The 17,436-nt window shown below is 39.5% G+C and overlaps 1 protein-coding gene across 1 annotated transcript in view; it reads right to left on the reverse strand.

Moving 5' to 3' along the window:
• The window catches only part of tmem104 (transmembrane protein 104), a 72,077-nt gene that overhangs the window by 53,060 nt on the left and 1,581 nt on the right, over positions 1-17,436 (reverse strand). Inside the window, exons 2-6 of the mRNA XM_022209277.2 lie at positions 17,321-17,387; positions 16,364-16,485; positions 15,450-15,531; positions 8,634-8,727; positions 6,377-6,457 (exon numbers count right to left, since the gene is read on the reverse strand). Of these exons, the coding sequence (XP_022064969.1) occupies positions 6,377-6,457; positions 8,634-8,727; positions 15,450-15,531; positions 16,364-16,485; positions 17,321-17,365 (424 nt within the window). The 5' untranslated portion in view covers positions 17,366-17,387. The remainder of the gene's footprint in view (positions 1-6,376; positions 6,458-8,633; positions 8,728-15,449; positions 15,532-16,363; positions 16,486-17,320; positions 17,388-17,436) is intronic.

Here is a 17,436-nt window from a genome sequence, read left to right on the forward strand (position 1 = left end):
ACAGGGAAGCAAGCCTTCAAAGCACTGTAACTAATATTTCCCCATTACCCAGAGCCACAGGCATAAATGCTGCAAAGCAGGTCTTCATGTAGGAGCTCAGTATTTCATGAAGCTGTGAAAAGCATCACTATCCATCAACACTTTGCCTCTGACTGACAGCGGACATGACAACCTGCCTGTGAGGAGCTGCAGAGAAAAGCATAAAAGGCCACATTTAGTTAAGGCCACAACACAGAGAGGCAGAAAAGACTCAACAGGACTTACTGAAAAGTGCTTTCGGGGGTTTAATACTAATTCATAATAGGATGTGGACAATATTTCAAGTAATGCATTACAAAAAGTCTACTGTGACCTGTTGTGCAAGGTGAAATATTCTGTTTACGTTCTGTTCAGTCACAAATAACTCCTTACAATGAGCAATAAAAGTCTCTAAAACAAGGAGAAGGAGAATGAATTTTAACTTTTAATTTCACCTCATTAGTCTCTCCCTTCTTATATTCAGGCTCTGCTGCTTGTGGGACTGACAGAGAGAAATTTTGATTAACTGAAATTACACAAATCAAATCTAAATTGAGCCAGCCCCGCGAGGCAACAATGCCATTAACAATATGCCTCCAAAATAAGTAAATAGGACAGAGCTGAGGTAGAAATGGCTAATTTAGGTACACTTTGTCAACACACAACTTCTGCATGATGCAGGTAATGTTAGGAATATTTTGGCAATACATAATAACCTGAAAACAATTATTTTTCTTGGGAGTAGATGCAAAGACGAGACATGGTTACAAGCATGACTAACGGTAAAGGTTTGAAGCAGGCACAAATAGTGATATCTTAAAAATCAGGTAGCAGTATACATAAACAGTTTAATTAGCCTGATAATGAGACAGTCGCTACAAATTGCCTTTATTCAGTTCGACAGCATGTTCATGTCAGCCGATTTCTGTTTGCGAGGGGGTTATACTGTTTAATTACTCCCTGCCCAGTCAGTAATGGCTAATCAGCCTCGACAAAGTCATTTTCAGTTTCGGACAAAAGTGGTTAGCGGTTGTGAGGTAACGTTAACTTAACACTGTCACATCGAGTGTTGAAATATGTCAAATTATAAAAGTGTTTTAGACAAGCGGATAACAAACCCTGTGTTTGGTAGCATCGGTGTCGTCCACAATTATCCCCGTTTTCTCACAGGAAGGCACGTGAAGATCACGTCACCATGCAACACCTACAAAGCCCCAACTGGCTCGGTTTTGTTCGTACATTAAGAGGCCCTCTAAAGTGTGGTTACTGAACAGCTGCACCCAAAATATATATATTAGAAATCGAGTACCTAGGGCGTGTACATATTGAAAAGCATCAATACCACAGTGTACAGACACTCCAAAGTGAATGTAGGGTGGCAACTTAACGTATATTAATGGATTATATGCATCATCATTTTAAGGTGTCCTAACTAATTCATACAGTATATATATGCTGGACGGCTTATTAATTTCCTTTGGGGAACAATAAAGTTTTATCGTAATCTGTAATATTACATAATGATGTGGATTATATTTTGGACTATTACATTTAATCTGCAAAGAAACTTAAATCATCAAATAATTATGAAGGAGCAGAAGAAGTATATCAGCAGAAAATGGAAATGTCGAAAAAACTGCAGGTAACTCAAAATTATACTCAAGTACACTAGTAAATGTACTTACTTTCAGTGCTGGTATGTACTAAAGACCTGCAACTACCCTCTTGTGGACAAACTATGTCAGCGCTAATGTTCACAAATATATCCTGGCGTTGCTACAATGCAAGCTGTTGTTATTTAAAGTCTTGATTTCAGCATTACTTTGAGAGGTGGAAGTGCTAAAAGTGTTTTGGACAGCACAATTACAATTAAACAAGTAGATCCCTGACAGACAAAAGCAGGCTGTAGGAAAATGATAGACAACATTTTAAAAAGAATATCACTGATGATCAAAACTTTAAAGGCACTGCTCTCAACAGAGCTGATGTGAAATAAGAGCAGATTCTTAATGACAACAGAACAGTCCACACTTGGTTTCATTTTGCCAAACAAATGAAGCTTTCATGGAGCAAACTTCCTTGCTAGCACCCAACCTGGAATATTGATCTGTTGGGCTAATCATAGTTAGCCATTATAGCATTTCTGTGCAATTAAAGTGCTTCTCTTATAATGCTAGCACAGGAAACTGTTGTAGCAGTGGCTTATTGAAAATGATTTGGATGCAAGCTGGAGCAAACACGTCCATTAATCTTCCCAGCAGCTCAGGCACTCTTGATTTTCATTTTGCCAGCGCTCGCAATGCCCAAGTATGACATTTAAGTAAAAGTCACTCAAGTATTAAAAATGGATGTGCCCATGTTTGGCTCTCATTAAAGACAGAGGCCCGTGTTACAGCAGAGTAAATTAGTATTCACGGCCACAGTCCTCCGTATGTCAGGGGAAGGACGGCTTCCACTGAAGCAACAATCCTGCTGTTTGCACAGCCGCCATGTTAACCACCACATTATATCACAAAGGTAAGAAAAGCTGAGACAAGATGCTGATGCAAGGACAGCACTCTGTTAAGTCTCTCTGTTTGTGACTTTAGCCAAAGTCGTCTTCTAATCAACTTTCAAATCATCAATATGAAGGTTATAGTAACACCTTTCCACAGTGTTGCAGATAAACCAGCCCCCATCAACATTCCTGTCAGTGGCTGCAGGTCAGGCTGATACGATATCCATGGCCTTATTCCAAGCCTGCCTTACCGCTGCTGCTGCTGCCACGTCAATTTCAGCCCAAGAGGAAGTCAAATGCCCTCTAAGAGTGCCTCTTCAACAGCAGGAGAGATGCTTTTTAATTGCCTGCAAAGGTGCAGGACAGAAAGACAGTGTGCAATCACACCTACAGTTTATTATCTTAGAAGAATGGGGAGGTGATGTTAAAACGGTTTTAATGTCCTGTAACCTTAGCACAGTATAATGGACTGATTTATCTCCATGGTGTTCACATCAGCAAGGAAATGTGAAGAGAAAAAGACACTGAATAGACCTCTCAGTGCAGACAGCAGTTTGTTCTCTGTCAATTTGATTTTTCTTTGCTTTCCAAGAAAAGGGAACAACTGGTTTTCAGATGAAAACATCTGTCTCCGAGCATTCAGCCTCCCTTGCAATTTAGGGCTGTTTTCTGGAGTTGGTTTGGATTAAGTTCACTTCAAACAAACTGCACAGTGGTTCCCTCAGAAGAGGACTGGGATTTACATTTTCAGGCATGTCTGGTGCATTTCTAAACACTTCAGATATATAAAAATATGATTTTTTTTTTTTTTTAAATTTCTAGTTCCATTTCTATTCTTAGTGCAAAACTATAAAACCTGGATGGATCCTGACCAAGAGGAAGAGCCAGAATATAAATTATAATTAAATTATAACTTTGACTAACTGTAAGTATTCAATCTGTTGATTATTTTCTTCATAAAGCTATTTATTGTGAACTTTGTAAATGTAAGGAAATAGTGGGAAATAAAACACCCTTGAGTTTTCACCTCTGGTTATGCATTTAGATGTTGTGTGCACTGTCTGAAAAGCAGAAACTCTGAATCATATAAGCTAAAAATCAAATATCCATACTTGAAGAGCCAAATGACATTCAATATTTTCTTCAAAGTAAACTAACCCGAGCAGCTAACAGTTATCAAAACCGTGGCCAACTAATCATCTACTGTTCAGCTAAACAACTTCATAATGTCATAAAAAAACAAATCTTGTCTCTAGTTTTAGGTCTACAATATAAATCGTAGGTTTGAATGAAAAAAATCAATAGCACAAAGCTGTACCGAGCTATGGCTTATTATATTGATATAGATGCTTTATTTGAACGTCCGTAACCAATAGGTTTCTTGACAGTTGTACCAGTCCTCAGGACGTTTTTACATGAATTACAATTAGCCTCAGCAGGTAAAGGTCATCTGAAGTTAAATGGCCAGCTGAATAGGTCTGTCAATGCACTCACACTAATGAAGGCATCCATTAAGTCCAGCAACAAAATCATCTGCAGAAAGGAAAACCTGAATCTGTCAAGTGTTTAGTTTTGCCAGTCCAACAGTCTAACATCCAAAGATATTTCACTCAATAGGAAAGACTCACATAGAAAAATGCTACATATTTTTTGCATGTAAAATGGTTTACTCAATACATTTTAATTAAAACTGCCATCAATTAATTTTTTATCCATGCAATTTCAGGTTTAATCTACAGCACTGACTATCAAAAACTGACAAACACTTAATATTGGCCTCGTAGGACTTGTATGTTTACAGGGCTCCACTGTGCATGCATGCAACAAAAAGTCTGTTGAATCATTTTCATTGGTCACCACAAAGCGTATGACATTTTGCAGGTCCGTCTGTGTCTAGCTCTGGTGGCTCAGGTAGATAAAATCATTCCATTTCAACTTAGGTCAATCGGATATTAGAAGAGCCTTTTTCAATGTTTTCAAAGTCTATTTTGTCACACATCTGCCTGAGGTGTAGCAACTGAGTGGGGACTAGAGGCTTCTCTGTATACAATTGTCTAGTAGCATCTACAGACGCAAATGAGGTGTTTAAAGTCCATCTGTAATTTGTAGCTACAGAAAACAAGTTCATATTTACGCTTTCTCTCTGAACTGCATGAGTCTCCGTATCCACATCAGTCACAATGTGCCACCTACCACTGCAAGGAGATTTTCAACTGTTGGGAAACAATGACACGTAACGAAACGGCCAACATCATGTTTTGTATTTATTGCAAGTGTGTCCAAAGCACTAGTTTTCTTATTCTTTGACGACATAGTTGCGGATTTAAGGCGAAACACTGCAGATAGAAACATATTTTTTCTTGCACCATTTTCATAATTCAATAATTCATTCTTTCGAGGACTGACAGAAAGACAACACTTTGTCAAATGGACGTGTCTGCAAACAGGTGCATATTTATTGATATGGTACCTAATTTGCATATTTAAACATATAATTTAAAAAAAGAGAAAACAAGTCTTAATCTGTGAGTAAACAATTGGGTAAGTTGCATAGTAATATCTCCAAAAAAAATCTCAATCATCGGTAGTTAAAGAAAAATATTTTTTAGACAATCTCTAACATTTGGGAACTTGTTTTGGTATCAGTATAAAACTATGACATTGCATCCAAAATTGAAAATGGCACCTATCTTGGTGTTTTACTTTTCATCATTTGCTCAAAAAGGAAGCTCATACACAGGTAAGAAAATATCAGACGGCAGGTAAAAGCTGAACAGATCAGTGCTGTCAGGATAGACAAGAGAGCTGCATCTCTTTTTTTCCTGGTTCAGCATGTGCTGGGACTCGTGCCTCTCTAATTCATTTCTGATTAGAGTCACTGGGCAGCTCTCCCACCACACGGGGAGACAGAAGAGGAGAGAAAACTAATTTCCTTATTACCAATCGATATCTCCACGTGTCTCACCTGCACGCAGCCTGCGTATCATGGTGGGAAAGGTCATCAGCAAAGACTTTTTTCATTTTTCAGAACCTTTAACAGGTAGGACGGCCCAGTGAGTGACAAGAGATTGAATGGATGGAAGCACACTGCAGCTTTAACAGCGTGAGCTGCATGATGGCATGCATGAGTGCGTTCACACGTGTGGGTGTGAACATGAGCTGAGTGGATGTGTGTTACACCGTGTGTGCCAAGTGCTCCACCTACTGTTGAAATGCTGAAGGACAGAACGTGTCAGCACAGATGATGTTGTCAAAGCTTTGACTTTTCGTTGTTCCTTTATTCCTGCTACAACAGGGACATTGCAGACTGTTGAGTCACTCACATCTGGTTAAGAAGAGTCGAGTGGCTTAATGGAAGCAGACCAGGGGGAGGGAGGAGGCAAGAAGGAGGGTGCGCTGCATGCGGACACCACCAGGACAATGTACTGATATGAATGAGGGATGTAAAGCCGCAAGGTCTTCTTTGTCTCTGGTTCAAGGTGATTCTGCTTTCAATTTAACATCACAAGTTAGCAGAGGGCTCATTAGCTCCCAAATCATTCAGGTATTTGCCACAAGTACAGGTTATATTCCCACCCCCACACATGCTCAGTACTGAGATTAACAACCTTGATGGGGGTCTCAAACAGGTAATTACAACCAAAGGCAATTTATCTATATATAATTACATCCAATTAAACTGCCAGAAGCCTTGCTTTGTAAATGTGAGGACAGGACATAAAAGGTGCAAAAAAATCCAAATGATCCCACACAACCTTCACTACTCCTCCATAAATGCTACACGTGGCTAATGATGGTGGTGTCTGGAGTTAATTGAATAATGAGCAGTAACAGCAGAAGCTTGAGGCAAAAGAATATTACCTTTGTTGAAGAACATGGAGGCCATTTGACCCATCTCAACTCGCTCCAAGATGTCGAAATGATCACCAGCACCTGATCTTTCTGTGAAAACATAAAAAGGCCATCTGTAGTAAATCAACATGCACAGTGGTGGTAGATGAATGACAAAGAGGAACCTGATACTTTAAAAAAAACACTATAAAAGAAGGGTCGAAACTGCTTCATTAACCACTTCATGAGTTTACTGTTCATCATTGTAGAGGTTCAAAGGTTGAATCTCGTTTCTGCTGGGGCTCTCTTTGCTCTCAGTTCTTGATGAAAATTTTGCTTTGCTGAACTCGATGTCACATTCAGGAAAGCAGTTTGACTTTTGTTTTGTGACATGGTGCATTGTCCGGCTGGCAGTCACCATTTAAAGATTGCAACTATTATAAAGAGACTAGAAGGGCAGCAACAATACTCAGAGAGGCTGTAGCATTTAGACCATAATTGTTGGTATTTAGGGGCCTTAAGTGTCCAATAAAACATACCACACTGTAACACCAGCAGCACCCTGGACTGTTGGCACATGGCCTGGATTCATGCTCTGACCTAACATCTGCAACCTCAGCTGAAATAGAGATTCATCAGACCAGGCTACATTTTTCCAACCTCAATTGTCCAGTGCTGGTGAGCCTGCACCCACTGCAGCTTCACATTTCCTCTCTTGGCAGACAGGAGTGGAAAACCTAAAGTGGCCTTCTGCTGTTATAGTCCATCCATCTCAAGGTTGCTTTGAGACTGAGCTGATTTTCTACTCAATGCAGTTGTAACGGTGGTTATTGGGGTTAGTACAGCCTTTCTGTCAGCTCCAACTAACCAGTCTGGCCTCTGAGCTCCCTCATCAACATGGCGCTTCTGTCCATAGAACTGCTGCTAACTGGATGTCAGCTTTTCTTGTTTGTTTCTGTACTATTCTGAGTAAACCATAGAGACTGCTGTTGTGGGGATTCAGGCAATCAGCAGATAATCAGTCAATCTGTTCCCAATTATTAGTTCACTGGTATAATTGTTCCCAATTCTAGTGTTTGCCATGAATATTAACTAAAGCTGCTCACAGAACTGAAGTTATGCTGTTTTGGTGCATTCAGAGTTAACATTGTAGCCAGAGTTGTCAGATCCAACATGGAAACAGAAGGTTAACCCTTTAAGCTTCAGTCAATTCCAGCCGTTTTCATTACAAAAAAATCGCTAATATTCTATTTTTAAATAAAAAAAATTACGAAAAATACAGGGAATATTGGACGCACATCGCGAGGTGCATTTCCTGGAAAACGACCGATTCGTGGATTTTATACCGACTTCAGGACATGTTTTGGACAAAATAGTTTACTGGCTTGTGTTGTCTGGATGTAAAAGGTTGGATTATGGCCGTTTTTTGTGGAATCTTTTTTTCTGTGTGTAATAATGAACCCGGAAATGTGAGTCGCGCTGTGTGCGTTGAAGCCGTGTATAGAGAACGGATGGATGAATATTTGTTTTTGTCGGACAAATGTGTTTTTCTCACCCGCTGTGGTAATCACATCTGAAAGTGGTTTATACTGGCGGAGTCATGAGAATCTAAGCTTTCCATCGGCGTATAGTGTTTGTATAATCGGGTTTGCAGCCGTCGGACATTCTTGAAATTCCTATGCAAATTAGTAGGTGTACCGCTGGCGGTACACCTACGACGCACTGAAGCGTAAAGGGTTAATGCAGATGTTAGCGCCATTTCCAGCCTGCTTTAAGATCCTGCAATGAGCTGCCTGACAAATGCACAAAAACTCAATGAACGCATTTGTAGTTGCAAAATGTTGTGAAATCACTGGAGGACTTGACTGATAAACAAGCCCTGAAAGTTCCTGTCATGTCAGAAAGTATTATTTTGTAAAGATGCAAACTGTCAAATGATGGTTTCTTCTGTGCAAACATTCATAATTAACAGAGAAAGTTCTTGCTATTCGAATTCACATTTTTTTCAGTTTCATTTCCAAGATGTCATCAACTTCAAGAACTGACCTCACTTTTCGCTGACATTGACAGCTGTCATTTTAATGATCAACAATCAATATTATTCACTTAACCTGCAGGTGGTTTTAATGCTGTGGCATAAGTAACATGATATTGGCAGTAAGTCTGTATAAATGGGCTGCTTACACAGGTCAGCAAAGCATGTGACTTCAATGAGAGACCACTGTTTGTTTTTCAGTTTCCGTCTAACTTTACAATAAACAGTTATGATACAATGATCAATACTCACGGACAGACAAGATGGGCTTTGTCTCGGGCTCCGATCGACCTCTGCCCATGATGTCGTCATCTGAATACTCAGAACTGGAGTCGCTGTCAATAACCTGTGAAAGATGAAACGAATGTGTGAATCTCAGTTATAGCTTCCTATTTTCCCAACATAAACAAGAGTCAGTTTACAAGCTATTAGCACAGTGTTTATTTGCTCTGTATGTGACGCAGGGGAAGGCAGCATCTGGAAATTACAAGCAACAGCTGGGAAACACTTTGGAGGAGCTCACATTTCCCACCTATCATGTGCCTGCACATCGCGTTTGATTATTTCACAGATTCTCTGCAAATCAATGTCAATTAACTATCAGTGGTATGTGAGTTTGATCAGTTGAATTAATAAATGACATGCCGGCTAGGACAGAGGGAGGAAGAGGAGATGAGGAGTGACAGTGGGTAATGGATCTGTGACAAACAACACCCAGGCAGCAACAAACAGAAAAAAACGGACAAAATAACAGCGCAACACATGTGACTATGGATGCAAATCAGAAGACTTTTCATGATTAAAGGCGGTGATGGACAACCAAAGTCAAAGTAACTTTCTCAGAGTCAAGCATCAGGCTGCAAAAATTAAATGTTGCCGTTTCATCTCTGCTTCATGCAGGTTAGAAAAGGAGGTGATGCAACAGGGACTGAGTGATTTCGACATTTCACATCTTCATAGTGACTTCAAAATGATCGGAATCGTAGCTTAAAAGAAATTGCCCTTAACTGTCCGAAAGAAACGTTTTAGTGGAGAAAAGTAAAACTAATTAGACAAATGAGTGTAGCTGAACTTTCATCTCATGACCCAGCAGATTTATCTCCTAGGGTGGGAACAGATTCAACTGCTTGATTCTGTAAGTAATTAATTCAAACAACCTAAACTTTGACCAACAGCAACAGTGAAATGCTCTGTATGGGAGCTGTTTTATTTACTTTTATTCTTCAAATACATTTTTGTTGGCAATACTTTGACATAAGTATGAGATTTGATGCATGCATTGTTTTATTGGTACTTTAGGCAGAAATAATTCAAACAAAATACATCTCATAAATGTGTCCTGAGAATTTGTTAACATTTAATATTGCATGCAAATAAATGAAAAGCCAGTTAGTGTCCATTTCTGCTGGCTTTTTCAATTTAAATTTGGTAATACAAGCACTATACTCTGCTATAATTTAAAGGTCTCACAGTTCCCTACAATTTCATGCAACTGAAAATTATATGTAAGTGAAATTCATCTGAAAGCATCTGGAAAAGAAGATATAATTAGGTCCTCGCAGGGAGACCATGTTCAACTGACGCAATTCCAATTCATTATTTTTTAATTAGTCTCGGGTGAGAAAACGGACTTCTAAGTTTTGGGCTTGTGACCCCTTAATCTACACGTATCCCTCTCATCAGGGTCTTTGAACTGAGAGATGTTTAACTGGAAACTCATTCAAATTGCATTTTTAGGGTGAAAATGTACTTTATTAGAAAAAAATTAATGCATAGATAAAATAAAGAAAATAAAGAGAAATTTTATCTACTCAAACTGCCTTTTCTTCCTCACAGTATTTATCTTTTGTCACTATTAACAATGTAACCTGCTGTAGGAGTCCTGACCGGCAGCTGCGGAACCAATGACTCAGACAAACTTTTATTTACTGCCCAGGAAGTGAGCTGGACACACAAAAATGTGATATCTGTCAACAGGTAAACATGCAATTTAACCTATGTTATTATTTCTACAGAAATCAAACAAAACATGATACGTAAATATGTGTTCAGAGCTTTCCTGTTCATGATGCCATGGGTTTCTTAGATTATACTCCAAGCTGAACGCTTATGAGCAGCGCTGACATATAGAAAAAGTCACATTCTTTCTAAACTTCCAGCAGAGGGCAGTCACATGTGTCAAGCAAGAGCCAAAGATTATTTTATCTGAACATTGCTTAGAATGCAGGTTAAATAAAGTAATAAACTAAACAATTCTGTACTTTATTTTGTCCCACACACATGGCTTATTGTTCATATACACAAGCTTAAAACTATTTCAATAGCAGGAAATGCTGACAGACTGTTCTCCAACTCATGTTCTCTCTCTATTTTTTACCTTATCAACTTATATGGTACCTTCTCTGATGATGCATCACAAGCCTATATTGTTGTTAATAGGCTTCACTCAAGCAGAGAGAAATAAAAGGCATTCAGCAGCAAACATTTCCAGTTTTATCCATTACGTGGGCGGAAAATGCTGAGGAGTACAGGAGCCATGAATCAACACTGAGTGTTAGAGGCTCAGTCAGAGCCAGGCTATTGTCCTCAGGCTCATAACTCCTCAACTGGAAACCCACAGACATTAAGCAAGATGACTTCTGTACCAAGGGAGAAACAAAAAGGAGAGGCCGAGCCATTTCAAGCGCACAAAATCTTTTTCTTAGTCAAAGTAAAAATGATTTGAGACTCGGTTGTTTCCCTTGGTAATCAACTACAGTTCTACCCTGACGGCTTCATCCAAATTGGGTTTCTTATAGACGGGCAGCAAGAGGCACATTTCACTTGTGCTAGGACTGGGTAATAAAACAACAACCGCCTCTGAAATAAAAAATACAGCTTCCTATTAAAAGAGAAAATTATTTTCAGGTATTAAACCTTAATTATTCTACAGTCAAGTGGTTTTTACGGGGAGAGAAATGAAAACAGTGACTATTTCCCTATAAAAAAAAGAGGCATCCAAGTGGTGATTAACTTCAGCTCAAATAAGGAAGACTTCAGTAATGTGAAAGGTCACTCCGGGTTGGTGCTGCAGAAATGTACACTGTGTAATGACAGCTTTAACAAAGTAAAAAGTGTTCTGAAATGTTTATCATGCAACATGGTAAAATTATGTCAGACCAGTGACCTTCACTTTAGTTAAAATGAAGCTTTTTGAACAGTTAGCTTGGACACTTTGGTTTCTGATTCACCTCTACAGGTGTGACAGATCAGTGTCCAGTGTCGTAATTGTGTTTTCAAGTTTCTGGAATCTCATTTTGATTGTCATTTCAGTTTCAGCCATTAACTGTAGAGTTGCAGAGAAACTCCTCCTGAACGTATTTTGTCCAACAGACTGAAGATATTCAGTCTGAAGAATCTACATTCGGCTTTAAAATGTTGTTTCCCGAATTGATTGAATCCTATGTGGCGCGATCAAAAAGCTCCATGACTCATCCTGTTCAGGAACACCAGTCATCAAAATCAGCATCTGTGTTACATGTAGTTTTGTGGCCACTCGTAGGTGCTCACTTGAGATTTTAGCATGGATCTTACACTGAAGCAAGACAGCAAACACCACATTTTGTGTCAGTCAGCAGCCAGGATGATCCATCATTCATGTGAAGGATCTTCACTGGTGACAAGAGGTGGGTCTGCGGTTGCCACCAGGAGAAGAAATAACAGTTTTCACAGTGAAGAAGCCCACAGTCTCAAAGACTAAAGAAGGCATGTCAGGTCAGGAGCACACCAGAGGCGTGCTCGTTGTTTTCTTCGACGTTCACATGGCTCTGCATGGGAATTCATTCCCCAGGGTCGGACTGCCAAGGCAGAGTTCAGCTGTAACATCCTGAGGTGTCTGAGGGGAGAACATTCAGCCCAAGCGACCTGAGCTGTGGCGTGATGGCATGTGGGTGCTTGAATATAAATGCGTTGTGCGACTATTCACAGCACATTGATCATGCACAACAACACAACTGTCGCTCCCTATCCAGCCAACTAGTGAGACTTGTCTCCCTGAGACTTCTTCCTCTTCCCCAAAGTGAAATTTAAGTTTAAGAGTCACCATTGTGACACTGAAGGTACAAAACAGGACTTCCAAGTGTGCAAAGAGGGGTGTTTCATTGTCCAAGGAGATTTGTAGCTGTAGATGTTCAATTTATTGTTTTATCTTCTATTTTATTTACTATGATTTTGTGCGCCATTGTTTGGTGGAGTAACGTTAAAGTACTTTAAAGCTCAGAAAAGTTCTACATACATAAATAAAGCTTTTATTATTATTACTGCAGTTATGAAAACATTAAAGCTGGAGTGTGGGATTTTACATAGAAATGGACGTCACACACACTCAAGTCAAATGAGTTCACATAAAGGCCTTGAACTCCATCAGCTCCAAGTAAATCTCTCTGTACTTCACTGTTTACTGGTGTTTAACTCCTGTGTTTGTTGCAGCATAATTGCACTGGTGCACCGGTACAATGCATTTTACATTTTCCAGCAATGATTGGTTTACCAGAGCCAAAGAGTGGAGCAGCTGAGATGAAACAGGCTAAAGTAATTATGAATATGGTGGAGACTATGGCAGAAACACTAGAAGGGTCCAGTAGAAGATTCCCGGTAAAAAAAGAAACTCAGCACTGAGAGGACGTAATAGAGCCTAACAAAGAATAGCAAAGCATCCATTCTAAGCACATCAAAAGTATTTGTGTAGTTACTCTCACTGCCTGAAAGGGGAGACAAAAGTTCTGCACGGTAGTTTCCAGCAATTTGAAGAAATCTCAATTATTGGCCCCTATTTGCGCAGCTGTAGTCTCCTATTTAGCCATGTGTAAGCCTAAATATATTCAGAATGAGATACACACGTGGACAAAATTGTTGGTACCCCTCAGTTAAAGAAGGAAAAACCCACAATTCTCACTGAAATCACTTGAAACTCACAAAAGTAACAATAAATACAAATTTATTGAAAATTAAATAATCAAAATCAGCCATCACTTTTGAATTGTTGATTAACATAATTATTTAAAAAAACAAACTCATGAAATAGGGCTGGACAAAAATGATGGTACCCATAACTTAATATTTTGTTGCACAACCTTTTGAGGCAATCACTGCAATTAAACGATTTCTGTATTTGTCAATGAGCGTTCTGCAGCTGTCAACAGGTATTTTGGCCCACTCCTCATGAGCAAACAGCTCCAGTTGTCTCAGGTTTGATGGGTGTCTTCTCCAAATGGCATGTTTCAGCTCCTTCCACATATGTTCAATGGGATTCAGATCTGGGCTCATAGAAGGCCACTTTAGAATAGTCCAACGCTTTTCTCTCAGCCATTCTCGGGTGTTTTTGGCTGTGTGTTTTGGATCGTTGTCCTGTTGGAAGACCCATGACCTGCGACTGAGACCAAGCTTTCTGACACTAGGCAGCACATTTCTCTCCAGAATGCCTTGATAGTCTTCAGATTTCATCGTACCTTGCACACTTTCAAGACACCCTGTGCCAGATGCAGCAAAGCAGCCCCAAAACATTACTGAGCCTCCTCCATGTTTCACCGTAGGGACAGTGTTCTTTTCTTCGTATGCTTGGTTTTTGAGTCTATGAACATAGAGTTGATGTGCCTTACCAAAAAGCCCCAGTTTGGTCTCATCTGTCCAAAGGACATTCTCCCAGAAGCTTTGTGGCTTGTCAACATGCATTTTTGCAAATTCCAGTCTCGCTTTTTTATGAGTTTTTTTCAGCAGTGGTGTCCTTCTTGGTCGTCTCCCATGAAGTCCACTTTGGCTCAAACAACGACGAATGGTGCGATCTGACACTGATGTACCTTGGCCTTGGAGTTCACCTTTAATTTCTTTGGAGGTTGCTCTGGGCTCTTTGGATACAATTCCAACGATCCGTCTCTTCAATTTGTCATCAATTTTCCTCTTGCGGCCACGTCCAGGGAGGTTGGCTACTGTCCCGTGGGTCTTGAACTTCTGAATAATATGAGCCACTGTTGTCACAGGAACTTCAAGCTGTTTAGAGATGGTCTTATAGCCTTTACCTTTAAGATGTTTGTCTATAATTTTTTTTCGGATGTCCTGGGACAATTCTCTCCTTCGCTTTCTGTTGTCCATGTTCAGTGTGGTACACACCTTTTCACCAAACAGCAGGGTGACTACTTGTCTCCCTTTAAATAGGCAGACTGACTGATTATGAGTTTGGAAACACCTGTGATGTCAATTAAATGACACACCTGAGTTAATCATGTCACTCTGGTCAAATAGTTTTCAATCTTTTATAGAGGTACCATCATTTTTGTCCAGGCCTGTTTCATTAGTTTGTTTTTTTAAATAATTATGTTAATCAACAATTCAAAAGTAATGGCTGTTTTTGATTCTTTAATTTTCAATACATTTTTATTTATTGTTACTTTTGTGAGTTTCAAGTGATTTCAGTGAGAATTGTGGGTTTTTCCTTCTTTAACTGAGGGGTACCAACAATTTTGTCCACGTGTGTACTTCTTGAAGTTGCTGTGGAGTTATTGCGAATCTATATCCCAAAGTAAATAAAATAATGGACACAGACTTAGTGCAGAGGATGAAATATGAAACACCCAGCTGATGGCAATGGTTGAAAATTAGGCAAAACTCAATATAATGAGCTGATAATTGTTTCAAATTTACATAAAATATGTCATACTACAAATCAATCAATCTGCAGCAAGCTAAAAAAAAACATTCACAGTATGGCTTTTTGTTGATTGTGACAGTATTTAGCAGGTCTGTCACTGTTAAAAGAGGAAGTTTATTCTGGTATTAACATGCATCAGCCTGCAGCTTGTCAGAACAAGACCTGTAAGCACATTAACAACCCCAAGCTTAATTTAAACACATATTGGTTTCACATTTTTGTCTTACAGAGAGGAAACGTCGTACTACAAAATCTTTGCCAGACAGGGAGGAACATTTACTTCTTAAATATTTGGTTTTGCCTGGCATATTCTTCCGCTCCATTCAGCCAACCTCCTAATAAAGATATTTACATATAGAGCTCCTTCTGAGAGTTTATTATCTCACCTCCTCCTGCTCTCTCCTCTTCCAGCGCAGTTGAGCGTTGGCCGCTGCCATCGCCTCGATCACAAAAGTGGTGGTCATGTAGCTGGTGTCCGGAGAGGGGAGACCAAAGGAGAGGATAATTAACAGACCAGCAAGATGGTTTAAATGAAAAGAAAGTATGATCTGCTAGCAGGTGTTGTCAGTGTTTGGCCAGTGCAACATCAATATGGAAACAGTCTGATTCAACGACCGGTGGATCCACAAACTTTCCTGTAAGAATAAGGTGTCATGAAATCTGCCACCTGGAAAAGCAGTTTTTCAATGAAAATGACATTAATCATAACTACAGTCTAGGTATTGCTAATGTGGTAAATGACTATTCTAGCTGAAAACAGCTGATTTTTAATGGAATATCTCCATAGAGGTACAGAGGAACATTTCCAGCAACCATCACTCCTGTGTTCTAATGCTACATTGTGTTAGCTAATGGTGTTGAAAGGCTCATTGATGATTAGAAAACCTTTGTGCAGTTACGTGAGCACATGAATGAAAGGGTGTGAGTTTTCATGGAAAACATGAAGCTGCCTGGGTGACCCCAAACTTTTGAACAGTAGTGTATATCCATGCTTTCTGCATCAATTTATCATTTTTTAATTATACTGAAACTACTCAAAGCCACAAATTTGTTTACTAGAGAGCACCACCGTGATTGGACTTGTATGTGATATGTAATTAAAAACTGAATTACTGAATTTAGGGGGGAGCAAACATCTTGTTAAAAAAAAAATGACATTGTGCTGTTTCGATACTGAGAAAGAATAAGCAATAAAAGAACCACATTTGGTCGAAAATCTCAGCCTAACAAAGAAATCCCTGTTTACTTCATCCTGGCTGTTGGATGTCAGACAGAGAGAGAAGGAAGAACAAAAACTCACCTCATAAATCCTAAAAAGGAGATGAGCGCTAAGCTGACCACCCAGCCAGCTGTAGCGAAGGCTTTGGGCATCGTCAGAGCTCCTGTTCCCACAATCAGGTTGAACATATACACCAGCCCCACCTGGAGAGGAAACGACGGAGGTGAATAGTCAGTACTGAACTATAACATTATTTCATCTTCTTCTTTCCTAAATTTCATACTGTCCCCCACAACCTTTAAATTTTGCTACATGATTTCTCTTCGGGGATCAATCATCTATTACTAATGGTTCATTTAATGTACTCATGTTCAAATAGTGAAGCACTACAGCATTAGGTGCTCCTCAGCACCAAGACAGATAAAGATCCACTGCAGGGTGGAATCAACTGTTGTCAGGAGAGACAACTGGGCTAATTGGGCAGCACTTAGCCTATCGGGTAGCAAAGTGCTTTAAAGATTCAAAGCTCCAGCTTCCTGGAAAAAAACATTTGACAAGCAGAACTGAGTCTTTGTGGCAAAGTCATGCTGAAGTCAGCAAAGTCAGAGAGTTACTAAATGAGTTGTTAAGACCATAAAGAGGCATTGTGTGTGTAAAAAAAACTAGGAGGGAATGTGTAAGCATTTAAGCTTCCTCTTTAGCTGTCACCACACTTTTATATGCATATTCCTTTCTAAAACCCTTACTCATTCTGTTGAGAAAATTTCACAGAAATATGCCTTCTCTGTTCTTACTTTGCAAAGTCTTGACCTTTGAGCAGTCATTTCAAGTGGCTCAGACTGCTTAAGATAAGTAAATAGTTAAATACAATCAATGAATTAAACATTAAAGCATCTGCAAGTCAAAAAAGAAGAACAGCACAATTCCAGTCAGGCGCATTTTGCTTTTACAGCTCACCCAGATACAAGGGGGTTAGACATGTGTCTAACCTTAAATGATAAATGAACCAAAAGTCACAGTAATCTGGAGGATACTCACAAAGGCAGAGTAGGGTTCCCCGGTGTCTGTAATTCCACCTGCCATGGTTGGTGACTCTGGTCTGCAACTGAAGAGACAAAAAACCAGCCAGGTGAAGCAGCAGAAGTCAGTTATCT

The sequence above is a fragment of the Acanthochromis polyacanthus genome, chromosome 21 (genome assembly GCF_021347895.1).
Source record: "Acanthochromis polyacanthus isolate Apoly-LR-REF ecotype Palm Island chromosome 21, KAUST_Apoly_ChrSc, whole genome shotgun sequence".
NCBI classification, from domain to species: Eukaryota; Metazoa; Chordata; class Actinopteri; family Pomacentridae; genus Acanthochromis; species Acanthochromis polyacanthus.